Raw genomic sequence first — 27766 nt, forward strand, 5'->3', positions numbered from 1 at the left:
TTCCTTCCTTCCTTCCTTCCTTCTTTCCTTCCTTCCTTCCCTTTCTTCCTTTCCTTCATTTTTTTTTGTCTTTATTAATTTGTTTTTTTACTTTTAGTTTACAAGATTCAGTTCCACAATCCCTGGAGTTTCAAATTTTCTCCCCCTCTCTCCTCCCCCCTCCCATGGCAGTATGCAGTCAAATATAGGATCTGCAAATACTTTCACATTAGACATTAGTCAAGTAATAAAGAAGGATTGTATTGGATGGAATGAACAATGGGAAAGAGGAAACAAAACCAAACAAGAAAAAGAAAGAAAGCAGGTAGTTTGCTTCAATATGCATTCAAACTCTGTTCGTCCTAGTTCTTTCTCTGAATGTAGACATCTGTCTCCATCATGAGTCTTTTGGAGTTGTCTTATAACTCTGCATTTCTGAGAAGAGTCCAGTCTTTCAAAGTTGGTCATCACCCATACATTGTGTCTGTAATTACGTACAAATTTCTCCTGGTTCTACTCTTCTCACTCAACATCAGTTTGTATACATCTCTCCAGGTTATTATGAAGTCCATCTGCTCCTCATTTCTTATGTCACAATAGTATTCCATTACATTGTATATCCATTCCCCAAATTATGGGCATCCCCTTGATTTCCAATTCTTTGCCACCACAAAAAGAGCTGGTATAAATATTTTTGTACATATGGGTCTTCCTCACACTTCTGTGATCTTTTTGGGATACAACCCTAGAAGTGGTATTGCTGGGTCAAAGGGTTTGAAATTATTTGTAGCCCTTTGGGCATAGTTCCAGATTGTTCTCCAGAATGGTTGCATCAGCTCACAACTCCACCAACAATCCATTAGTGTTCCAATTTTTCCACATCCTCTCTAGCATTTGTCATTTTCCTATTTTATCATCTTAGACAATCTGACTGGTGAGATGTGGTACCTCAGAGTTGTTTTAATTTGCATTTCTCTAATCAATAGTGATTTAGAGCATTTTTTCATATGCTTATAGATAGCTTTAATTTCTTCCTCTGAAAACTGCCTGTTCATATCATTTGACCATTTATCAATTGGGGAATGACTTGTATTCTTACAGATTTGACTCAGTTCTCTGTATATTTTAGAAATGAGGCCTTTACCAGAGAAATTGATTGTAAAAATTCTTTCCCAATTGTGTATTTCCCTTTTAATCTTGGTTACATTGCTTTGTTTGTACAGAAACTTTTCAATTTAATGTAATCAAAATTATCCATTTTGCATTTTATAATGCTCTCTAATTCTTGTTTGGTCATAAAGTCTTTCCCTCTCCATAAATCTGACAGGTAAGCTATTTCTTGCTTTCCCAGATTGCTTACAGTATCAACCTTTATACCTAGATCATGTACCCATTTAGACTTGATTTTGGTATATGGTATTAGATAATGGTCTATGCCCAGTTTCTGCCATACTATATTCCAGTTTTCCCAGCAGTTTTTGTCAAATAGTGAGTTCTTATCCCAAAAACTGGGGTCTTTGGGTTTATCAAATAGTAAATTACTATAGTTGTTGACTTCTGAATCTCGTGTGCCTAATCTATTCCACTGATACACTCCTCTATTCCTCAGCCAGTACCAAGTAGTTTTGATGACTGCTGCTTTATAATACAAATTGAAATCTGGTATAGCTAGTCCACCTTCCCTAGCATTTCTTTTCATTAATTCCCTTGATATTCTGGACCTTTTGTTCTTCCAAATGAATTTTGTTACTATTTTTTTCTAGCTCTATAAAGTAATTTTTTGGTAGATTGATTGGCATGGCACTAAATGTATAATTTAATTTAGGTAAAATTGTCATTTTTATTATATTAGCTCGACGCAGCCACGAGCAATTGATGTTTCTCCAATTAGTTAGATCTGGCTTTATTTTTGTGAAAAGTGTTTTGTGGTTGTGTTCATATAGGTCCTGGGTTTGTTTTGTTAGGTAGATTCCCAAATATTTTATAATATCTACAATAACTTTAAATGGGATTTCTCTTTCTCTCTCTTGTTGTTCTCTTGTTGGATTTCATTAGAAATATATAGGAATGTTGAGGATTTATGTGGGTTGTGGCCTTTCCTGAGGCTAAAACCTCCTGCTCCAGCAGGACTGGGGTTGGCTCCCAGAGCGCTGCACTGGCCCCTTCCTGCTGGCCTGCCAGGCTGTCTTCAGTGGGAAGTTAGCTTCTCTGTCATTTTGTGGGTTCCGTATCTCCAAAGTTTGTTCAGTCACCTTTTACATGAATTGGAGGAGGTGGAAGTGGGAGCCCCAAGGAAGTCCTGTTTCTACTCCGCCATCTTGACTCCATTCCCCCAAATGCATTTTTTTTGTGTGCACACCAAACAGTGAAAATATCAGGATTTTGTATTCTTTATACTTTTTGGTCATTGTGATGACTATGAAGATGTCATCTGCTGTTACAAGATCATTTGCAGAAATTTGCCTGTTTCCTTCTCCTGTTTCATCAGGAGACCCTCAATTTGCCTGTAGCTCATTTTCCAAAGTAGGATTTTCCCCTTTTTCCCTTTGTGAAGACAATACTTTGTTGTTTTAGTTTAATCTATTTTAAGGCAAACCTCTTCATATTCGCTCTCTGCCCTTCACCCTAACTGTGCCCCCTCCCCATAAATGCTGTTTGTCCATTCTTTACCTCATTTTGGAGTTTTGCTTAATTTACTGATTCCTTTTTCTTTATTCCTTTTATCTGTTGATCTGATTTCTCCTTTAATCTCTCCGAATTCTGTAGCCAAGTAAAATCCCCTGCCTCTCTTTCCCTTCAACTTTTGTTTGTTTTTAGGTTTCATTTTCTCTACTTTTTTCTAAAACTAATTTCTCTCCTCTCCTCTCTTTATTGTTTATTTTCTCTCTCTGTTCTGGATGTTTGTTCTTTTATTCATGACCCTTATATTTATTTAGCCCCTTAGTTTTTGTTTTCCATATGGAATTAAAGATTCTAAGGTGTGTATTCTGAGTACTAAACGGTTCCTATTTTATCCCTTTGGAGAACTCACCCGGATTCCCTCTTTCTGTTCTGCCTCCCTCTTAGAATTACTAATTTCTACAAGTGAAAGAGAAAGTCAGAGTATTGCCTTTTGGTAGGAATCTTCCTATATAGTTTGTTATTGCCCTGTGTCCTCCCCATGATAATTTACCATGAAATCTCCTTAAGTTCCTGCCTTTTTGGTTGGGCATCAGTTACCTCCTGCAGCTCTGATTCTCCTTCTCCTGAGGCAGGAAGAGTGGTGTCTCTAAGTACTAAATCCCTCCAGATAATTCCTACGACAGTTTCCCCATTTTTTGTTTATAAAATATATTGCTTTCCCCATGAGATTGTTCTTTGTGGGACCCTCTCCCACCATTGAAATGAGATTTTTCCCTTCTTCAATTTTTCCCCATTACAGTCCCTCTCTTTACCTCCTCACCCAGTCTCCTGTTGACCCTCTCCTTCCTGTGAGACTACAGAAATTGCTTTTTCTTCATCGTTAGCCTTTGGCTTGATTAGACTACATCATCTATTCCTCTTTACCTTTTTCCACTTTTCTTCTCTTACATGTACCCATCAATAATGTAACCACATCCACACACAAAAAAAGGTTCATTTGTAGATAAAGAGAGGGATACTCCTTGATGTTTCAGGCCTTTTCCCCCACCATAAGCTGATATGGTCTGAACATGTACCAGACAGACTTCTGTAACATCCCCATTACATAGTTAATTACCAGTTCTGTATTGATCATCTTTTCTAGGTTGTAATATTCTCTGTTGTTCTCTACCTCCACAGTGTACCTCAATTCCTTTAGTATAATAGTAGTATAATACTACGTAGTTCCTTTAATCCAAGAGTATTACTTTACTATGTCTCAAAATATCCCAACATTTTGTAAAATAGTCCCTCATTTTTCCCCAAAGCTCTTTCCAGTCCTGATTCCTTCAGTGCATACTTACTTCATCTGGACAATTGATTTTCCTATCTTTGTCTTAGGAGAGGGTTATTTAAGGCTTCTTTTTCCTATTCTATTAATTTGGACATCTTATATCTTGTAAATATCCATCCACTTCACTTATATTGTCAGTTCTATTGGCATAAATTTGGACAAAATAACTTCTAATAATTCTTTTATTCTTCATTGGTTATCAATTCACCTTTCTTATTTTTATTACCAGTAATTTATTTTCTTTTTTAATCAAGTTAGTTAATGATTTACCTATTTTATTGTTTTTAATGGCTTCTAATTTTATTTATTAATTCAGTGTTTTAGATTTTTTGCTTTCAGTTTTGTAAATTTCTTGATTTTTAGGATTTCTGTTTTGGTGTCTAATTGGGGGTAATTCACTTGGTTTTCTCATTTTTTGTTGTTGTATTCTAAATTCATCAATTTACTTTTTCTCTCTTTATTAATGAAAATTTTTAAAGTTTCCCCTCACTATTACTTTATCTTTACTGAAATAATTGTTTCTTTGATTTTTTTTTCTTTAATCTACCCAATCTTCAGGATTAAGTTATTTAATCTCAAATTAATTTTTAATCTATCACAAAGATCCTATATTGAACATAATTTTTATTGCATTGCTATTGTAAAAGATTCATTTAATATTTCTGCTTTTCTGCATTTATTTGTGAGATGTTTATTACTGATATATAATCAGTTTGGGGGAAGGTACTATGAATATCATTGATAATATGTATACTCCTTTCCATTCCCATTCATTAATTTCCATGTATATCATATTTAACTTTTCTAAAATTTCTGTTCAGGTTCTTTATTTTTTAAAATTTATTTTTAAACTAAATCTATCTGGCTCTGAGGGCGGGAAATTTTGGTCCCTGACTATTATAGTTTTATTGTTGATTTCTCCTAGAAACTCATTTAACTTTTCCTTTAAGTATTTATATACTGTGCCATTTGGTGCATATATGTTTAGTATTGATATGAATTCATTTTCTATGATACCTTTCAGCAAAATATAGTTTTCCCTATTTATCTTTTTGAATTAGGTCTATTTTTGCTGTTGTTTTGTTTGAAATCGTGATTTGCTATTCCTGCTTTTTTTCCTTCAGCTGAAGCATAATATATTCTGCCCCATCCTCTTATTTTAACTCTGTATGTCTCTCTCTCTTTCAAATGTGTTTCTTCTAAACAACATATTGTTGAATTCTGGTTTCTATTTGGCCCACCACCTGCTTTTGCATGGATGGTGAGCTAAGAATGGTTTTTACATTTCCTTTCTTTGTTCACAGGCCATACAAAAGCAGATATTAGGTTGGATTTGGCCCAGGGTTTTAGTTTGCTGACCCCCTCCTCTAATCCATTCTGCTATTATCTTCCATTTTATAAATGAGTTCATCCTATTCACCTTCATAGTTGTGCTTGGTAATTGTATGTTTCCCTCCTTCCCATTCTCTTATTCTTTTCTCTCTCTCTTTCTTTCCCTCCTTTTTAAGAGTTTATTTTCCTTAGGACTAATCCCTCACTTAATTTACTCTCCCTTTACTTATTTATCCCCTTTTTCCTGCCCCTTTCCTTTATTACTTAGTGAAATATATTCCTGCAATCCAATATTTTCTTCTCTTCTTTGATCAGTTCAGGTAAGAGTGAGGTTCAAATGCCACCTAGTCCATTCCCTTCTCTACAGACCTCTTCTTTCATGCCCTGATTATCTGAAGTAACTTCCCCTAATTTTTCTCTGCCTTCTCCTGCCTTCCAGCATATTTCAGTTGCCCTCCCTTTCTGTTTTTCTTTTAAGATCATCAAAGCTGAACAGATTCATTTTTAGGTCCTTTGTCCAATTAGACTCCCTCTGTGGCCTCCAATGCTGATAGAGTTTTGAGGAGATGCATGTGTCTTCCTTCCATCTAAGAATGTAAATGACTGATCCTTTTTTTGTCCCTTCTACTTGCTTAATCCTGTTCACCTTTTTGTGCTTCTCTTGACTCTTGTGTTTGCATGTCAGTGTTTCTCCACAGCTCTGGTCTTTTTAACAGGAATGTTTAGAAGTGCTCTGTTTTATTAAAGGTCTATTTTCCTCACTGTGGGAGTATATTCATTTTTGCTGGGTAAGTTATTCTTAGCTTAAGCCTAGATATTTTGCTTTCCTTTATGGGGACGTCTGCTAAATCTTTTGTGATTCTGCCTGTTACTCCTGGGTATTTGCATCCATTCTTTCTGACTGCTTGTACTAGTTTTCGTTTGGTCTTAGAACTCTGGATTTCTGACTATATTCCTCTGACTCCAGGTCTTTCTAGGGCTCCCTCCACCAGCCCAGGTGTTACCTCCTTGGGTGATGGAGTCATCAGAACTGTTTTCAGTCTCCTTGTGTATTCTTAGCTAAGGGAAAGAACCTTGAGTGAATGTGCCCTCATTTGTGTGTGGGGAAGGCAGGGATACCTGGAAAGGGATGGACAGAAGGGGAGGAGGAGAACCCAGCAGATGCTCAGTCATAGAATGGCAAAGTTGCCTTCATTCCTGACTGCAAGCTCTCTGAAAGAATTCTCCCATCTTCTCCTTCTGCTTCATCTAGTTCCCATGCTCATCCTAGCTTCTAAGAAGCAGATAGGTACAATGGGGGACAGTGCAAAGAACCCAGGATTTAGAGGCCGAGGAAAGTTCTAGGTTTGCCCTTTGGGATGAATCTCCTCCTTTCTTTGGATCCTGTCTATAAAATGGGAGGGTTCAACTTGACTGTCTCCAGATCTAAACCTCTCATCACCTTGTGGTGGTCTTTTAGGGGGAGATGGGCATACACGTGCACACCTACGGTTACAAGACGGTTTGAAAGTGGGAGTTCTGAGGGGAGGATGCCTTCTGGCTGCTAGCTCACAGTGCTGGCTGGCCGAGCTTGTTTCTAGTCTGTCTCCATCTTGCCCACTGCCCCGTGCCTGCAGTGCCCCCTTACTCCTCCCTTTTTATCCTAAGCCTGCCAGTCTTCCTGGACTCCATTCCCCTTAGAATGTGAGCTTCTTGAAGGCAGGGGCTTTCTCTGTGTCCCCAGCACTTTGCAGGGCCTCACCCATAATGAGTGTTGAATCACAGCTGGATAACTGTTCCCTTCCCAAAGCCTGCCCTGAGCCCCAGTGACCTGTCCCAGCTGCTAGTGTCCCTGGGTCTTACATTTACAGCTGGAAGGTAACCTAAAGGCCATCTAGTCCCTCCTTACCCGCCTTCTGAAGAGGAGGAAACTGCAGCACAGAGAGCAAAGGCACCTTGTCCAAGGTCACACAACAAGGGTGTCCCTAGGGCTGGATTTGAACATGTGTCACCTGGCTCCATGTCCAGTCTCCCATCCACTATGCCCCCTGCATTTCTGCCTTCCTTTGTCCCTATATCTCTGGTACTTGACACAATGTTTGGTATACAGGGTAGTTTTTGTTAAAACTCCACAAATTTTAGAGGATTTTTCCATCCTTATGTTGAGGTAAAACTGCTCCTCTTTAACTTACCCTCATTGCCCCCCATTCTGCCCTTGGAGGCCGCATCCACCAAGCCTCATAGGCCTTCCATCCCCCGATGCTCTCTCCTTCCTTCCTTCTTCATGGCCTTCCCTCCAGCTGCCCTGCCTCGCTGCCCCAACTCTCTTCTTCTCCAGGCTGAATGCCCCCAAGACCTTTAGCTGGTCCCCAGTTCCCTCTTTATCCAGCTGCCCTCCCCTCTGCACTCTTCCATTTATCATCATTCTTCCTAAAGAGACTGGAGTTTGGTATTCCCCCTGTAGTTGTCCAGGGCAGAGGGAGGGCACTGTCCCTCCCTTCTAGAGATAGGACTCTCCGGTCAGGCTCCTAAAGCAGAATGTACTTGTTCCCTTCAGGCAAAAGGCAGAACTTCTGCTACAGGCATGGTTTGAACAGAGGAGAGCGTCTGGGGGTGTTTTAGGCAGGGGCAGCACCAGGAAAATCATTTAAAGGTCCTCTCTATTTCTGAATGTGTGTATGCGTGCATGTATGGATGTGCCCACGTACAAGGGCTCATGTGTGTGTGTGTGTGTGTGTGTGTGTGTGCGCGTGTGTGCATGTTCTCTTGGCGTTCCAGAAATGGCATTGCTGGCCTCATTTCCATAACTGCATAAAGAAATGTGTACCAGGCACATCACCAGCTGCCACATTGCAAGCACTGTTTGTCCCTTGGAAGGAGATTCACTGAGCTCAGCTTGGCTGGAGCTGTTCCCTTGGCCCCTTCCTGTCATACCTTTCCCCCCACCCCCAAACTGTGCCCTCACATCTCAGCCAAAGGAAGGATGTACCAGTGCTGGGGAGATCTGCCTGAGGATGCCCTTTCCTCCTGGGCCTGCCTTGTGTCCTAGGCTGCTCTTGGGTAAGGGAAAGGGGATTCTCTAGCACTACAGGGGAGGAGAAACTCATGGATCATTTGAATTCCATTCATCTCAATTCATTTCATAGAATCACAGTAACATGGAATCCAAAGCTGTAGTGTAGAGATTGTTTGTTCTAACTTTTTTATGTTACACAGGAGGAGACTAAGTAATGCAGAAGGAAAAGGACTGTGGTCACTTTTCCAAGGAATAGCCCCCAACGTTTCTTAGTCCACCTGGCAGATATTTGTAGGCAGCCTCATGTGTGTCTGGCAGGATCATCTGTCATAAGGATTCATTCACCTGTGGCAAAGATGGAACATGATGGTACAGAACCTATTCTGCCCATGTACTCTTGGGGGGGTAGCATTCCAGAGAGAGGCACCACTGGGACAGGAGCACAGGACAGGGGTGGCATGGGGGGGTGGGAGTATAGCCCTGCCCTGGAGCAGGTCCTTAGTGTTGAGGAAATCTGCAGGTGTGGAGACTGTGGCCTGCCTGGTGAGGAAGTGGGAAGCGCAATGTTGGTGCCCTAGGACGAAGCCCAGGTTGCCCTCCCCTGATTGTACTTACCTTGCTGGGAGCCCTGCTTATATAGTGGTGTGTTCGCTAATCAGGGAGTTATGTCAATTGGACTAAAGCCAGGTCTTGCCTTTAAGGATGTCTGTGGCTCAGGACATGGTGAAGACGCAGATACGAACATTGTTATACAAAATCACTAGACAAGAGCATCTGAGGGGGCAAACCAGCACCCTGGTGAGTCTGAAAGGATAATTCATGACTGACCAGAGGAATCAAAGAAGGCTTCCCAGAGATGGTGGCATGGGAGAGGGGGAAGTGTGGGCCTAATCCATGGGACAGTGAGTGTTCCAGTTGGATGGTGGTGCCCAGTGTGTGGAGGAGGAACCCTAGTCAAGGCATGGCAGTCTGGAGGACACCTCTAAAGGCCTTGCCCCAACCTCAGCCTGGCCAACAGTCATTAGGAGGGCAGAGCAGGAAGGGGGGGATCATCATGATTGACCAGCCAGATCCCACAAATCAGAGGGCACACTTACTGTCCAGGGCTCGCCAGAGGTAATCCAGCCCTTCAGTGTTTAAGCTGGCTTTGAAGCCAAGTCCCCAGACTGCCAGAGGAATCTGAGTCCTTGATGAAATGACTACAGGCCATTTTTCCTGTAGAGGGCCCCAGCATTTTTCCTATCTTGAGCTGAACTTTGGCAATTCCAGTTCAGCTACCAGGCCCACAAGGCCATCAAGCAGCATCTCTTCCATCCTCTCCTCTGGGTCTCCTTTTTGTAGAATGAGAGGGTGGGGCAGATGCTCGCTAGGACCCCCTCCATCTCTGACACTCTTTTGTCTGTGTCCCGATGAGGAAAAGGGAGCAGGGAGATGGATGGGGAGTGGGTTTGACAGATTCAGGGTGTACCTCTGGGCATCTCTGAGCTTCATTTTCCCCACATTTGCTGTAAAATGCGAGATTTGGCTAGGTGATCTTGGAAGAGAGGAAAGTCTTCCATAGTCAATAGTCTCCTGGACTCGGATTCTGAAAGGTCTCTCTTCAAGCTGTGGCTCAGACACATGTTCGCTAGGTGGCCGTGGAAGTCATGTCACTGGACCTTTTAGACTTCACTTTCATACTCTTCAAAATGGGGATGGTCTCACAGGCTTTGTGGAAGGGACCCGGGTGGCCACCTGACCCAAGGGGACTGAAATGACACTCCAAGTCACAGTGGCAGAGCCAGGAGGATCCGATCCTCATTCAGATTCAAACCCTTTTCCACTGGACACCTGGCCTTCAGTGCCTCCCTCCCCCAGCTTTTGTGAGGCTCAAAGGAGACCGAGCAGGAACAGTGTGATGAGATGTGCAGTGCTTTAGTCCAGTCCTTTGTCCCTCCAAATCCCGTAATCCAATAAGACGGCTGAAATCCTTCCTTGAAGGAGACTGAAAAATCCGATTCATTGTCTCAGTCACATAATCACAGAATAGGAGCTCTCAAAGGGACAGGCTGCTGCAGAGCCAGATGTCTATACTAGTGCTCTGTGCTGAGAAAATCCTGGGTTCTTTGAGCTGACTTTTCACCAGTCCTCCAACCTCTCAGTTTCACTGTCCTCATGTACAGTGAAGATAATACCACTTGCCCTACCTCCCCCAGAGGTTATGGTAAGGAAAAATTTTGTTGATCTTGAAATGCCATAGAAAAAATGAGTCATTTTTATTTGTAGCAAGCCCCTTGGGAATGCCCTTGGTTGATGAGGGTCTCCAGTATTCTTGATGCTGGTTTCAGTAGTCTCAGATGGACTATTTCCAGAGGGGCCCATGGCTGCCCATCCATCATGGCCTCCTGTTCTCTGCCTAGCCAAGCTGGGTTATGTCTGAGGCCCAAAAGGCCTCAGATGTTACACTGGGTAATAGATACTCCCTGAATTGTGGGTAACGTAAAGGGCACACACGTCTGCGTGTGCCCAACCTCACTATTGGATTTATCCTAGTTAGGCTTAACTGAGATCAAACTGTGATTAGATAAAGACCATCTGACACATCTTCCTTTTTAATCACCCAAATACATGTGATGATATTTGACATGCACATTTGTGCCTAATGAATTCGATGGAAAATGTGACCATGCTGACGTTTTTCTTTGAAAATGACTTTAAGAATAATCAAGTTAAGAGTAATTACAGTCTGTGTGTGAAGCTTATCTTATCACATCACAGGGATATTTTTCCAATCCATTTCGTCTGACTGTGACGCACGGAGCTGCGCCAGAGAGAATGGGGAGACTGTGTCTGCCTCCCCGGATCCCCAGCAGGTTCTCAAGAGGGTCGTTGCTCCTTGACAGGCTGGCATTTCTGAGAACCACAGGACTCAGCACTGGATGGCCCTTTAGAGGGCTTTAGTGGCCACCTAGTCCAGCACTTAGACCCAGAGAAACCCCTTCTCCTCTTTCTCCTAGTAATTCTGACTAGGCCACTATGCCAGGGCACAGGGAGAGGGTTCAGACTTCACCATCTGGGTCTTCATTTTCATATCTTTAAAATGAGAACTAGCTGGACCAAATTGCGTTAGCTTTAATAATATATGAATTCTGAGTGATAAATTTGGTCTGAGTCTCTCTGAAAGGAGATTTTTCAAAGGAGGGAACCAAGTGTCCAGGCTCCCCCCAAGTCTTCTTTTCATCTGATTCTCCATCCCTAGTGCCTTCAGGTGTTTTCCCATTCTGCTTGCCCCCCACTTACATCCTCCAGCTTATTGATGCCCTTTCTAAAGTGGGCTCCTTGGGACAGAGCCGAATATTCCATCCTTTGCCGCAGCAGATGAGAATGCAGGGCACTCTCAGCTCCTTGTTCTCAGGACACACCAAGTTCCAGCCGGCTTGTTGTGTAGCCACAATGCAGGAAGGATTCCTTCTCAGCTTGCAGGCCATTGCTACCTGGACTAAAACCCCACAGCTGTTGGTGCTCTCCAGAGTCCTGATTTTACTAGCCTAACATTTGGCTGAATTGAATGAGATGGAATTTCCTAGAAAATGTGAAATCTCCCCTAGACTGTCCTTCCTAGAAGACGTCCTTGAGCATGTTGGGTGGGTTTGCTCTGGAGGCTTTACCAGGGACAGAGGATGAAAATGGATGACTTGGTTGAGGCTTACATTGTTGAGGGTAGGACACATAAGGGTGAAATCATGAATGAGCTGAACTGATAATTCCTGGGATCATCAAACAGTTGTATAGGCATCAGCTGTGAGTAGGGTTGAGGGGCAGTCACAGGGCAGGGAGAGGTGAGGGAGGCTGGCCAGACAACTGCACTGGTAAACACAGCCATGGGGGTCTCGGAGGCTGTGAGGTTGAGGACAAGTCAGCAATGTGGCCTGACAGCCACAGAAACAAAGGCAGATCTCTGACTGCTTTAGGAGAGGGTTCCTGTTGTCAGAGACCGACCAGAGGACTCAGGATGAAACAAGCTGCCCATCTCCCCATAGAGTGGCGAAGGACTCAGAGTGCAGGTGGAGGCTTTTGGGGGCTTGGGGTTGTTTTATAGACAGGGCTGATGCGTGAATTCGTTTTCATGACTGTACATGCTTGTAACAGGTTTATTTTTCTTGCTTTTTAATAGAGAGGAGGGAGAGGTAGGAGGGAGAAGATTCAGAGCTAAAAAAGAAATGAAAATGAAAATTTATTTTAACAAATAATATATTTTTCAACAAATTTACTTATTTATTTGATAAAGAAACATGTTTCCCCATGTTATCAACAAATTATTTTTGTTTGTTTTTAAGGATAGACTTAGTGTCCATGAAGGAGGAGGGGATATGAGAGGACTGTCCACTGCCTTGATCATGTGCCATCTGGTGTACCAGGTTCAGTTCGGGGCACCAAGTTTTGAGGAAGGTAGAGACAGACTAGAAAGGAGTGTGCTCACAGAGATGAAAGGCCTGGAGGGGGTTAGGCCTTGATTACATCAACTGAGGAAAGGGGTGTTTAGCCTGAGCAGGAGCAGGTTGGCCAGCTGTCTGAGTGTGTGTCATACCTGTGACAGAGGGTTAATCTTGTTCTGCCTGAGACCAGGGGGTAGAACCAGGAGCACTGAAGTGAAGTTACAAAGAGGCAGATTGCAGGTCAATGTGGGGAGGAAATCCATAGGATTCTAGATTTAGAACTGGAAAGCTTCTGGACTTCTCATTTTATGGATGAGGAGGAGAAAATGTCTAAGAGGCCATTGACTTGAGTGCCCAGGGTCACACTGCCAGTGAGTGTCTGAGGTTTGAACTGAGGTCTTGTGATTTCCCATCCAGTGCCCTGTCTATTATGCTGCACAGTCGCTCAACCATCAGAGCTATCCATCAATGTAATGGACTCGCCATCACTGGAGGAATTCCTGCTGAGGTCGGCAGCAATTTTGTGGAAGGCATTCCTGTTTGGGGACAAGTTGGACTACGTGCCCTCTCCTGGGATTCCTGATCATGTGGGGCTAGATGTGGAGGGCTTTGAGATTTCAAGATTCCTGATTATTTGGAAGGCAGAAAAATGGCCAAAGCAGTAAAGGGCAGACAGCAGCGTTGTTGTGAATCCAGAGTTCTTCCTGTGTGGAGAGGCTGACATCACTGGGGCTCATCGGGTGGATTAAAGGGACAGAAACATGAGCAAGAAGAGAGTTTGCCTCGTGGTTGGCTGCAGCCCCATGCCTAAGAGGAGGCTGGCAAGAGCGGGACGCCAGCGCTCACCCATCATTCCTGATGTCTCCTCACTCACAATCGCCTGGCAGGAGTCTGCCTTGAAGAGATGCGGTGGCTGGACCATGATGGAGGAAGAATGCCAGTGCTTGGTTCTCAGATGTTGTGGCAGGGTCTGGGGGGAGAGGACTCCTGATAGAGCTTGTGGTCTGGAGGGGCATTTACAAGGTGCACAGACTTGGCCAAGTCCCTTCCTCTGATCTTCTTCATCACTTCCATATTCCCTGTTGTCAGGTCCCTCCTAGCCCTGACATCCCCTGTTCTCAGGCCCCTCCCAGATCTGACATCTCCTGTTCTAGGGCCCTTCCCAGCTCTGACATTCTGTGGTCTAAGGCCTTTTCTAAATCTGACATTCTATAACCCCCTAACCTTATGGATTCTAGTTTTTATTTAGACATTTAGCTCTATTGGTGGTCTACAGACTTTTAAAGCCCTTTTATTTTAGAATGGCAGATGTCTGGTTTCTTAAACAAACAACTAGAGGCATTCACATTATTTAAGATATAAACTCCATCTCTCTAATAAAAAAAAATCATTTCATAAGCTGCCAGCTATGGAAGAACATAATGGGCTAGGCTAGGCTGGGTGGGGGGAAGCTAGGGATGCTTTGTTCTCTTTTTCTAACAAAGATCTAAAGATGTTTCTATTCTCTTGTATGTGTGTGTACCAAGTCTACTTTGAGGTGAACGTTACATTTTGGGAGCTTAGTCTTTGTACTTGAACTCTAGGCTTCGGGGATATGTACAGATACTAGGGGGTGCAGAGGGGCAGGGGTGCACAAGAGCCCACAACGGCTCCATCTTCTCCGACTCCCACTCCTGGCTCACTCCACCTTGAGAGGACTCCTGGCCACCTTCCCCTGATAGTCTGCTTCACTGTATTTCCTGTGAAGGATGTCCATGGTTACGATCCAGCTTTGAATGGGCACTAGCATCCGTATACCCCGTCAGTCTCCCCCAAAGCCCCAGCGGGAGCAGCCTCCTTCCCAATGAGCTAACAGTCACCTTGACAGGACCCGAGAGCCATCTCCACCTTCCAGACCTGGATGTGATGTGACGACAGAGGGACCAAAGGCTTGGGCACTTGACAGTTCTGCATTTCTCCAGGCTCATCAAATCCTGTCTGGCATGATGAGAATGAAGATCTGCATGGGGCAGCACAAGAACTCCAGACTAGGAAGCAGAAGCCATCTGGGTGCAGCCACTTTGCTCTTTCTGCCAAACGAGCAAGTCACTTCCTCTTGCTCATCCTAATCTCCCTCATCTGTGAGATGGGGATGTTACCTATGGCCTCTTCCCCCGTCTTCCGGATGTCTCTGCAGCCTTTGATACTGTTGCTTAGCCTCTCTTCCCCGATACTGCCTTCCCTCTAAGCTTCCTTGACACTTGTCCTGATTCTCCTCCCACCTGTCTGACTGTTCCTCCTCAGTGTCCTTTGAGACTTCATTCAAACGTCATGGTAGCCATTCCCCAAGGCTTTGTCTTGATCCATTCCTTCTTCTCCCTCTATGCTGTCTCACTTGGTGATCTCATTGGCTCCCATGGCTTAAAGTCACCTCTCTAGGCACGGGCAGATGTAGATTTCAATTCAGATTCTTTGGTGCCAACTTTTGGGTCAATTCCCCAAGAGTATTCTTTCCATCATATTAAGTGACTGACTCTTAGGGTTTCGTTTCTCCCAGTGCCTCTTTCCTCCTAGGTCTATTCTCCATCCTTTCCATGACCTTCACCTCTCAGTGATCTCAGCCAGGCCATCACTCCTAAGGTGGTTTCACATTCTGCCCTCCCTACAGTCGACCATTTTAACGATGCATCATTCTCTTTCCTGGAATTCCTTGTTCCTTTGTCCTGCTTATGCCTCTCCAAACCCCAAACCTGCATTTACCCACAATCCATCTTTTCTGCTCCTTTTTACATGGTGCTGAACAGAGCTGGAGAAAATTGTATAACTGAACTAACTGGGTCCAAGATAGATTTCTGTTACTCACTCTCACCAAGGTCCTTGTTCTTGAAGGCAATCCTTCTATTCTCTGAAGTTGGTTTTCTTTCACAGTCCTCACAGTGGCTGCTTCAAATGTCTTTTCCCTTCAAGCATCTCACATGGGCTTTCTCTTCTTACCTCTCAGCAAAATTCCTAATTTCCTCATACTTTATTGAGAGAACAGGGCCATTTGCCCTGAATTCCTTCTCTTGCCTACTCAGCCTCTCAAAATCCCTGGTCAGAATTCCCCGTTTTCTCCTCCACTCTATTCTCTGAGAGGTGGCCCTTCTCACCAAGGCTAGTCCCTCTGCCTGATCTCAGCCACTTCAGTCTCCATGAGGACATCATCCCTATAGTCACTGCCTGTGTCTCATTCATCTTTGGCCTGCATCTATTGACTGAATCTGTTCCTCCATACAGCCCAAGTTTTCCCCATTCTTCCAATGTCATCATTGGACCCTCCTAACCCAAAGTTATCATATGTAGTTCTCTTCTTTCACAGTCAAACTCTTGGGGTGGATGGTGTTTTTCCTATTATAATTATTAATATTATTAACAGCAGCAGCAGCTGTGATGATAATGGTAACAACTTCCAACATTTGCTGCCTCTGCTTCTCTTCTGAATCTCTTATGGTCTGGCTTCCAACCTTATTATTCAATTGAAATTGCTTTCTCCAAGGTTTCCAGTAGTTTCTTAAGTGATACATCCAACAGCCTTTTCTCAGTTCCCTTCCTTTACCTCTCTGCAGAATTTGACACTGTTGACCTCTCTCTTGTCTTGTCTACTCTTTCCTATCTCTGATTTTCATGATCTTCTTCTCTAGGGTCTTTTCCCACCACTTCTGTAGCTGCTATTTCTCAGTAGCTTTGTTGGATCTTCCTCTGTTTCCTACCCCCTTACTCTAAGTATGACTCAAGTCTCTCTCCTGGACCCTTTTTTTTCCTTTTCCCTTACATTTGTTCCAGGTACCAGAATTCCTACTGACCATCTTGTCCAACCCATTTGTTTTAGAGAGGAGAAAATGGATTCCTAGGCAGGTCAGATGGCCTATTGCAAGGTCATCAGCTGTTGCATTATTGAGCCAATTCTCTTGGTCCACCTAGTGGTTTTCCTCCCTGTAACCCTGATTGCCAGGGCAGAGTCCTCCCCACTCTCTTCTGCCCCCCTGCCCCAAACTCCTGAGGAGATAAGTGGATGGCAGAGATGCTTGGATCAGGAACCCGCTCCTCTCCACATTTAGATGCTTTTATCTCTAGCCTGTAAAGGTCTTCACACTGATTTGGTGCTGATCTTCCGTTGTTAAGGAGACACAGGAAAAACTTCTGATCATCCATTTTAAACTTGGCAAAGCATCCGGTTGGCAGGAAAGCTTGTCTCCAACAGATTCTTGCAGACATCCCGCCAAAGACTGTTCATTAAAGACAGGGAAACTTTCTAGTCCGTGTCAGCCCTCCCTCTGTTGAGTTTTCTGGGTTTCCAGCGGCTTCCCAGTGTTCATTTCCTTGCCCCGTGGTCCTGGTCTCCTTTCTCTTCCTCCCTCCAGAACTCCTGGCTCTATAAGACTACCATCTCTCAGTTATTTCTCCATATCGCGAGGCATCCCATTCTCCTTTTCCATTCATCTGATCCTTTGGGGAGAGAGAGGGGGAGGGGGGGATAGTTTTGCCATGTAGACTTCAAGAAGGACCAAGCCAGGAACATCAAGCTAACACAAGAGCGGTCCAAAAATTGCATGGGGCATAGTAGATTACATCATTGCTGACTTTTTTCAAGTAAAGGGTGGATGACTATTTGCTGGTATATCATCGAGGAGATTCTTACTCCTGTAGGGCTCAGACAGTAGGGCCACTCAGGTCCCTTCCAACACTGAGGTTTTGTGATTCTTTAGTTACAGGAATATACTTCATTTAAAAAAAAAATTACACTGTTTCAAGGAAAGGCTTATTTTTCTTTTTAAAGCAGTTGGGGTTAAATAACTTGCTCAAGGTTACACGGCCAGTTATTTCTGGGTGTGGTGCTAAGTATCAGAGCCCGGATTCGATCCCAGGTCATCCTGACTCTGGGGCTGGTGCTCTTACTGTGCCACCTGGCCACCCCTCAAGGAAAGACTTATTGAATATAGAAAGGGGAGATATATTCAGAAATGAAGATGATGTAAAGCAGTAATAACTTTTTTAAAGTTCCCCAATGATATTCTTTGCACCAGTTCTCTGAGACAGCTCTTCACTGGTAACATGTTGTTGTCTTCTTACAGCTGACACATTCCCCTCCATTGCCATTTAGGTGACTTGCATCTACAAATCCTCAGAGACTGTGACATCTTAGTCATAGAATGTAGCATCATGGAACAAATATGATCTTAAGAAAAAGGTGGGTGTTTGTTTCAGGGAGAAGCTCAAGTTCATTTAAAATGCTACCTGATTTCCCCAAAGGAATATAGCCCATACCCTTCCTCCTCTTCAGTTCTTTACTCCCTTCATTATCCTATCCAAAATATTTATACAAGATATTGAGGAGACATGGGTAAAGATGCAAATGCAGACTGGGCCAGCTCTTCTGGTTGGTTTTTAAGTCTTGCATTGTTTGACTTCACAATATTGTTGTCTTCGTTCTTCTGGTTCTTCTCATTTCATTCTGCATCAGTTCATTCAAGTCTTCCCAGTTTTCTCTGAAACAATTCCCTTATCATTTTTTACAATATAATAATCTTCTATCACGTTCATAGGCAATTCTGCTATGACATGACACATATTCCTCAAAAACACCCTACTATGCAGAATTGAGCAAGAAAAGTCACTGAGCTTATGGGGAAAATGGTATTAGGCACAGTGATCAAGAACTTTCAATGATATATTAAGAGAAAAAAAAAAGAAAGTAGGAACCTAAAAAAATGGCAGCACCTTTATATATGTGTTAAAAGAGCAAGACATATATAAATACTACAATAAATAGTGACTTCCTCTGAAATCTGCCTATTGCACTGTCAGGAAACTGGCAGACCTGGCTCTCCAGAGCTTCCAGCCAAGGGCCATGGAGGAAGGGAGTGGTGGGGTGTTATGATGGGGTGTTGACCAGCCCTCCTTTGTCCACAACTCCAACTGTGCTAGAGAGCATACAATAAATGTGTGACTTTCCTGAGACAAAGACCTGAAGTTTGCTTGTGGAAACGGCATCAGAATAGTTGTAGCTTGTGGATTATTATGAAGTTTTCTGTATTCTTAACATTTCTTGAGGTCTTAAGAGATGGGGAAGAAGCAAACTAGAAATTCAAGTTATGCTCTAAATTCCCTAGTATGTCAACTAAGTTGGAACTAATTCTCACTTTTGAAACATGGGTTGTAGAACAGACTGTATATACCATAACTTGTCAATCATTCCCCAACTGATAGGCACCCTTTCATTTTCTAGTTTTTTTGCCCCACAAAAAGAGCTATAAATATTTTTATATAATCTTAGGTATGAGTTTGTTTTGCTTGGGCCTGATTCCTCCCTTAATCTACCCTCCTTTTAATTTTACCTTCTCCCCCTTCTCCTCACTTTCCCTATTAAGTGAAATGAATTTCTGTTCCCTATTTTGTGTGTGTGTTATTTCCTTTTTTAACTTGTTCAGATGAGAGTAAGTTTCAGATGTCAGCTGCTGGCTGCATCAAACCCTTCCTCCTTGTCTGTACTTCTACTTGTATACCTTGATCATGTGAGATAATTCCCTTAATCTTTGTCTCTACTCCCCTACTTTCCCCCCACCCCTGAAGTATCTTTTCCCCTCCCTTTCCATTTTTAATATAAAGATATAAAAGAATCCCTCCTATGCTTTCTGTCTAATTAGACTTCATCTATAATCTCTAATGATTATAATTCAAGGTGGACACCTGGATCACCTTCTCATATTAGTATGTAAGCAGTTTAACTTTGTTTAATCTTATATGATTGTTCATTCATAATTACCTTTTTAATGTTCCTCTTTACTCCTGTGTTTGCACTTCAGAGTTTTTACATGTATCTGGTCTTTTAAAAAATTATTTTATTTCATTAAATATTTTCCAATTACATGTAAAAATATTAGCATTCATTTTTTTTAAAACGTGAGTTTCAAATTTTCTACCTTTCTCCCTTCCCTTCCATCTTTTTGAGAAGGCAAGCAATTTGATATTGATTATATATCTGAAGTTATGCAACGCATATTTCCATATTGGCTATGTTGCAGGACAACATAAAATCAAGAAAAATAAAGAGTTAAAAAAATATGCTTCAGTCTATACTCAGAGTTCATCAGTCCTCTCTCTGGAGGTGGTGAGCATTGCTCATCATGAGTTCTTTAGAATTGTCTTGGATCATTCTCTTGATCAGAGTACCTAACATCTTTCACGGTTGATCATCATTACAATATTGGTGTTACTGAGTACGGTGATCTCCTGGTTCTGCTCACTTCACTTTGCATGAGTTCATATAAGTCTTCTCAAGTTTTTCTGAAACCATTCTGCTCATCATTTTTTTATAATGCAATAGTATCCCATCACAATCACGTACCACAACTTGTTCAGCCATTCCCTTGATTTGCAGTTCTTTGTCACCACAAAAAGAACTACTCCAAATATTTTTGTACATATAGGTTCTTTTCCCTTTTCTTTTATCTTTTTAAGACACAGACCTGGTAGTGGTATTGTTGAGGCAACGAGTATGTGCACAGTTTTATAGCCCTGTTGGCATAGTTCCAAATTGCTCTATACACTAGCTAGACCAGTTCACAACTCCACTAACAATGCTTAGTGTCCGGATTTTTCCACGTCCTCTCTAGAATTTGCCATTTTCCTTTTCTGTCATGTTAGCCAATCTAATGGCTATCTCAATGTTGTTTTGATGTGTATTTCTCTAATTAGTAGTGATTTAGAGCATTTTTCTGTGACTATTTTTATTTATTATTATTTTTAAATTAAATTTTATGATTATTTTAGTTTACATCATTCATTTCCACAAAATTTTGAGTTAGAAATTTTCTCCCTATGTTTCCCCTACCCACCACCCCAAAAACAATGACCCCACTGTCTATCCCCTCCCCCAATTTACTCTCTCCTATATCCTCCCTCATACCCTCTCTGACTTTCCAGTAGGGCAAGAAGGATCTCTACACCCCAGTGCCTGTATATCTTATTTCCCAGTTGCATGTTAAAATATATATATATATATATGTATGTATTTTAAACATTTGATTTTAAAATTTTGGATTCCAGATTCTTTCCCTTCTTACCTCATCACCCACCCTTACTGGGAAGATAAGCAATTCAATATAGATTGTACATGTGTAGCTATGTAAAACATTTCTGTAGTGGGTATATTGTAAAAGATTGACTATATTTCCCTCCCTCCTATCCCACCCCCCACTTGTTCCATTCTCTATTTGACCCTGTCCCTTTTCAGAAGTGTGTGCTTCCAACTTCCCTTACCCCCAGCCTGGCCTCCACTCCATCATCCCCCATCTCATCCCTTTCCCCCCTACTCTCCTGTAGGGTGAGATACCCTATTTAGTGTGTATGTCATTCCCTCTCTAAGCCAAATTCAATGAGAATAAGTTTGACCCTTTCCTTGTTGCCTTCCTGTTCTTCCCCTGCATTGTAACAGTTTCCCCTTGACTCTTCTATGTGAGATAATTTACCCCATTCTGTCTCTCCCCAACTCCTCTCATTATATTCCTCTCACCGCTCAATTTCACCTTTTAGGTATCATCCCTTCCTATTCAACTTGTCCTGTGCCCTCTGTCTATGTATACCTGTACACACATATACACACACTCACATATGTATTCATACACACATACACCCTCCTATATAGACATATGTGTGTATGTATGTACATACACACACATTTATATTCCCTTCAACTTTTCTCAAACTGAGAAAAGTTTCCTAAGTTACAATTGTCACTTTTCCATATAGGAATATTAATAGTTCAACTTTGATAAGTTCCTTATGATTTCTTTTCCCTGTTTACCTTCTCATGCTTCTCTTGCTTCTTGTATCTGAATGTCAGATTTTCTATTCAACTCTGGTTTTTTAATCAAGAATGCTTGAAAGTCCTCTATTTCATTGAATGACCATATTTTCCTGTGAAACATGATACTCAGTTTTGCTTGGTAGGTGATTCTTGGTTTTAATCCCAGCTCCTTTGACTTCTGGAATATCATATTCCAAGCCCTTCGATCGCTCAATGTAGAAGCTGATAGATCCTGTGTTATCCTGTTTGTGTTTCTACAATATTCAAATTGTTTCTTCTTGGCTGCTTGTAATATTTTCTCCTTGATCTGGGGACTCCATAACCTGGCTATAATATTCCCAGGAGTTTTCTTTTGGGGATCTTTTTTAAGAGATGATCAGTGGATTCTTTCAACCTCTATTTTGCCCTCTGGTTCTAAAACATGAGGGCAATTTTCCTTGAGAATTTCTTGAAGGATGATTTCTAGGTTATTTTTTTAATCATGGTTTTCAGGTAGTCCAATAATTTTTAAATTATCTCTCCTCAATCTATTTTCTAGGTCAGTGGTTTTTCCAATGAGATATTTCACATTGACTTCTATTTTTTTTCATTTGTTTAGATCTGTTTAATAGTATCTTGATTTCTCATAAAGTCATTAGCTTCCATTTGCTCTATTTTAATTCTGAAGGAATGATTCTCTTCAGCGAGCTTTTGAGACTCTTTTTCCATCTGGCAAATTCAGCTTTTTAAGGCATTCTTTTCCTCATTGGCTTTTTGAGCCTCTTTTGCCATTTGAGTTAGTCTGTTTTTTAAGGTGTTATTTTCTTCAGTCAGGTTTTTGACTCTCATTTCATAATTTTCTTGCATCATTCTCATTTCTTTTTCCAATTTTTCCTCCACTTTTCTTATTTGGTTATCAAAATCCTTCTTAAGCTTCTATATGGCCTGTAACCAGTTCATATTTTTCTTGGAAGCTTTTGGTGCAGGAATTCTGACTTCATTGTCTTCCTTCTGTTCCATGCTTTGATCCTTTTTGTCCCCAACAAAGGAGTCCAAAGTCAGATTGCTGTGCTTGCTTTGCTTCCTTATGTTGCCACTCAATTACTTGACTTTTGAGCTTTTTGCCACAGTAGAACTCTGCTTCTAGAAAGGAGAGCTTTATCCCAAATCACTGGGATTTTCTTAGCTGCTGGAGCTATTAGTTGGCTGCCCTCTCTGAAACCTCCACACACTCTGGCATTCTGGTCATGCACCCCAGGACCTCCACCCAGACAGCAATCCAGATCCAAGCAGGTTAAAGCAAGAGTGATTACCCCTCAGACTGGTTGCTTGGTCCCCCTACAATCTGCAGTCCAGGAGCTCTGAAGCAGCCACACCACGGTGACCACCACACCTCAGCCACTTCTGTCTCCTGTGGGGCAGAGGTCCGACTACACTCCTGTTCCCAAAGTCTACTGACCTCTCACTTATTTTTGGCGTTTATGGGTTGACAATTCTGGAAACTGCCACAGCTGCTGGTGATCTCTCCTGAAATCCCTTCAGCTGTGGTAGATTGTGGCCACCCTGGGGCTAAAACCATGGACTTATGCAAGGCTGTGTTCTGTTCCCAGTACACTGTGATCAACCCTTCCTACCGATCTGCCAGGCTGTCTTCAGTGGGAGGTTTGTTTCTCTCTGTCACTTTGTGGGTTCTGTAGCCCTAAAGTTTGTTTAGAATCATTTTTATAGGTATTTGAGGTGGTTATGGGGGTGTGTGCAGGGAGTTTTCCTGCTTCTATGCCATCATCTTGGCTCCTCCCCTTATGTGACTGTTGATAGCTTTGATTTCTTCTTCTGAAAACTGCCTGTTCATATCCTTTAACACTTTGTAAGCTAGAGAATGGCCCTTATTTTTTTTTTTTATAAATTTTTCTCTGTTCTCTATATATTTGAGAAATGAAGCCTTTATCACAGAAATTCGCTGTCAAATTTTCCCCTGTTTTCTGTTTTCCTTCTAATTTTGGTTGCATTAATTTTATTTGTTCAGAAGCTTTTTAATTTTGTGTAATCAAAATTATCCATTTTATATCTTGTGATGCTCTCTATCTCTTGTTTGGTCATATACTCTTCCCTTAGCCATAGATCTGACAGGTGCATTTTCCCATTACCTTTTATATCTAAATAATTTATCCATTTTGACCTTATCTTGGCATGTGGTATACCTATGTGGGCTATGCCTAGTTTCTGTCATTTTTTCTGATGTTGAGTTCTTAACTCAAAAGATTGGATCTTTGGATTTATCATCTGGTCTTTTCATCAGTAACTCCTTGCAATCTTCTTTTTCACTAAAATCTGGGATTTTTCCTGGAGTCATTCGTTCAAAAAATATTTAAGTGCCGCCTATGTGCAGGCACTATTCTAAGTGCTCTGGGTATAAAGAATAACAAAAGACAGTTCCTGCCTTCTAGGAACTCACTGTCTCATGAGGGAGACAACATGCAAACAATCTGTACAGGGATAAATTTGGCATCATCTACAGAGGGAACGCACATGAATGAATGAATGGCTTTTGGGAGGACTTCCTGTGGGGGGTAGGATTTTAGCTTGTAAGCCCATGTCCTTTGCCTCCTGGAATGTCATATCCATACTCTCCACTCCTTCATGGTGGTGGCTTCTAAATGGTGTCTAGTCCTGACTGTGGCTCCTCAGTATTTGAATCTTCTTTTTCTTCAGGCTGCTTGCAATATTTTTTCTTTGACCTGAAAGTTCTAGATTTTGACTATAATATTTCTAGGAGTTTTTATTTTGGAGTTTGTTTCAGGAGGTGAGTGGTGGATTCTTTCTATTTCCACTTTGCCCTCTTGTGTTAAGAGGGTCTGTAGAGTTTTTAGGATATATCTTGCTGGAGAAGAGCCTTTAAGGGGACATTTTGCTCAACTGAACCCAGTACATTTTTAGTCCACAAACAGTAGGCACAGTAGGATCTTGCCTTTCCTGCCTCTTCAGATCTATGGTAGAACTGTATAGAAGTGGTCTCCTGTAGAATACCTTTTTTAGCACCTGCCTGTTCCCTTCCCATTCTCTAATCAAGGACATCCTCAATACATGCGTAGCTCATTCACTAGGAGGCTCAAGCTGTCCACCTGGGGCCATCCAGTTCAGACCTCCTCTGGGGGCATTTAATCCTGTCCACCTCCTCTTTCCTTGCTTCCATAGCATGATTTACACTTCTTCTTCTCCACACTGAAGACCATGATGTTAGGTGATGGCTTCACTGCCCTATGGAGGAAACTGATTGTTATAGGAATTTTTACTGGTCTTTTCCAGTTTTTTCATTATTCTGGTAGAATGAAGGATGAAAAAAATCCTCCAAGTCAGCAGGTTTTTATTAAGCTAAGTTATTTGGCCCTGGTAACATATAATGCAGATAAAAATACAAATTATCTAATACCCTTCCCCCATATTACTCATGAAAATGTCATTAGTCATATCAGGGAGGGAGAAGAGTTATGAGTATAGATAGACTTATGGTATGTCAGAGCTGGAATGGCCCTTTCATTTCTCAGATGTGTTCTTCTGAAAGAAATCCAGGAATGAGAGTCAGGAAGAATAAAAGATAACATTTCAGAAAGATTCACTGGGGGAAGAGACAGATGCAGTTTTGTGATAAGAGTGTATGTGGTGCAGGTCACATGGACAGAAAGAACAGAGGGTTGGGGACTTCTGGATGCTAAGAAGGAGGAAGTCGTAGCAAAGAAATTATGTTACATGGACAGTCAGTTCAGTCCACAATCATGTAGCTATGTTTAAGGCACTGTGCTAGGCTAAAACACAAAAAGTCCCTGCCCTCAATGAACTCACAGTGTACTGGGGGGCAGAGGGAGGATTACTGTGTGTAAACAGGTGAGAAAATTCTAAGTAGTTTAAGGAGAGGAAGAGGGTGAGTGTGTTTACTGAAATTCTTTCTCCCTCTACCAAGAGTGGAGAATTGGTTAGGAGACAGCATTCATTAAAAGTGTGTGTGTGTGTGTGTGTGTGTGTGTACACGTGTGTGTATACATATATGTATATATATTTACATATACATATTTTATTACTAACTTTCATTTTAATGGTTTTCTTTGCAATATTATGTTTTTATTTTCTGTATTAAAATAATGACAACATGATTCTAAGAAGGAATCAGTAGGCTTCAGCAGACTGCCAAAGAGGGGATGTGGGGGTCTGTGACACAAAAAAAGGTAAAGAATACCTTCTCCAGAACCTCATCATCATCCAGAAAGGACAGGGAGCTCATTACCTTTCCTCTCCCAGACAGTATGTTCAGCTTTCCTGACTCAGAGCCTTGATATGCATCTCTGTGATGGTCCCCAGTCACACCTTGTATAGCTAGGTCCTAATTAAGGCAAATAAAGAATCTTCTAAGTGGTCCCCTGAATTAGAATCTCCACTGTTTGAAGTTATAATAATGTAAAAATATGGTCATGGTTTCAGCCCAATGGAAAGGCATCCTGCAAATTCAAATAATGTAAACACTTTGGGGGATCCCTATTCACACTTGGCCCCTCGGATGTATAGGTTTCTGGGACCAAGCAGGACATGTCTCACCCTCACCCACAGGACAGCCCTTCCAATACATGGATATTGCTATAGTTTTCCCCATCAATATTCTTTTCCTCCAGTTATAGACCCAGTCCGTTGCAGTTACAGGATTCACACCCCAGCACATCATTACTTATTGGATTAAGTTGTGGTAGGGCCCTGGTTAGCTTGGGCAAAGCCCAGAAAGCCAGGGGCAGCCTGGCCCGTCCCCATGAGCTGGTGAGATGGGAGCAGTTAAGTGGCCATCGGGATACAGGCTTCCTTAGTACCTCATTCCCCTTCCCCTTCTGCGTCCAAGAGATTGTGCTAATGACATTCCCTTCCCTCTTTCTCTCTCCCTCAGAGGGTGATTTTCAACATCGTTAACTTCAGCAAGACCAAGAGTCTCTACAGAGACGGCATGACCCCCATGGTGAAGTCCACCAGCCGCCCCAAATGGTGAGTTTCAGGCTGAATCTGCTTCTTGTTGGTCCGAGTCAGGAATCCTCAGGGCAGCATGTGCCACGTTCGGGGGGAGCCTCCCCCGCCCACCGCTGCTGTCCCACAGCCCCGTCTTTCGGCCTGATACCAGCATTCTGTGGCCTCTCTCTTGGTTTTGGAGAAGGGTGCTGTATCCTTTCCCCAAGAGTGCTGGTGTGGAGCACTGTCCCTCTGGATCTCTCAGGCTGTTGCTGCTGGCTGATTTTATTCTCTACAGGTTTTGTTTGTGAGCTCATAAGCCCCACATGTTGGTAAATGCCCCATTCAGTCACCTTCTCCTTTCTTCCTCTAAGGAGGAATCACAGATATTTCTAAGAGATAATGGAAGTTGTATTTGAAGAGAAGGGACCCAGCTAAGAAATGTACTATCCTCACCCTAAAGTTGGGTGTGTACATATGTGGACAAGGGTGCCTCATCCCCCTGCTGTGCCAGGGTTCAGGGGCTCCTGACTTTGGGGAGTAGGAAGGAGTGCCTGGAAGCAGCTAGACAATATGGGGGCTGGGACACGTCAGAATAGGAGGATTGGCCTGATGACCTCAAACAGGCCAGATGGTCTTTGGGCCTCGACGTTCTTCTGGGTGGGTCTGTGTTTCTGTTTGTGCATCTCCTTCTTAGGGAAAGGCCGTGAGGATGCAGGGAAGTTCCAGTGGGTGAATTGGAACTCTGGAGTGAGGCTTCAGAAGGATGTTGAGGTCGCAGTCTGGGAGGAAGAAGGCAGCAGGCTTGGGTCCTTCCTGCACCGGGGAGGTTCTCAGAGGAGACATTCCATCAGAGGCAGAGAGAAAGTATGTGTTCTTATTTCTCTTGGGAATCTTGGGTTTCTCAGATCGTCCTTTACTTGGCCAAGGTTTCCTACTTGCTTTTCTAAGTTCTTGCTTGTCCCAGATGGGTTCTGGATGTGGAGGGTGGACTAGACAAGGCCTCTTCTAACCCTCGAGCTGTTCTTCTGTGACTGGGGAAGTTCTGTGATTTGTCCAAGCTCCTACAGGTAACGGGATTATAGGATTACAGAATTAGGCCTGGAAGGGGCCTTGGAGTTCCTCTTCTCCAACACTCTCATTTTACAAGACTGAGACAGGTGACATGACTGGGCCAGGGTCACACAGCTCTGACATGTCAGCAGTGAGATTCTGAGTGCAGCTGCCTGTCTGCTGTTCCACAGCGTTAGAATTGAATGACTGGGTCAGCCCTGGGCACCCGGGTCCTCAGTGGCCCCCTTCAGCTT

The 27766-nt window shown here is 42.6% G+C and overlaps 1 protein-coding gene across 1 annotated transcript in view; it reads left to right on the forward strand.

Annotated features, from left to right (window-relative positions):
• Nucleotides 1–27766, forward strand: part of LOC138165203 (cytosolic carboxypeptidase 6-like) — an 826089-nt gene that overhangs the window by 348486 nt on the left and 449837 nt on the right. The window contains exon 3 of the mRNA XM_069093324.1: nt 26404–26498. Within this exon, the coding sequence (XP_068949425.1) occupies nt 26404–26498 (95 nt within the window). The remainder of the gene's footprint in view (nt 1–26403; nt 26499–27766) is intronic.

Source organism: Petaurus breviceps, unplaced genomic scaffold (assembly GCF_028583685.1).
Source record: "Petaurus breviceps papuanus isolate PSGF00001 unplaced genomic scaffold, PetGlider_PUasm1.0 208, whole genome shotgun sequence".
NCBI classification, from domain to species: domain Eukaryota; kingdom Metazoa; phylum Chordata; class Mammalia; order Diprotodontia; family Petauridae; genus Petaurus; species Petaurus breviceps.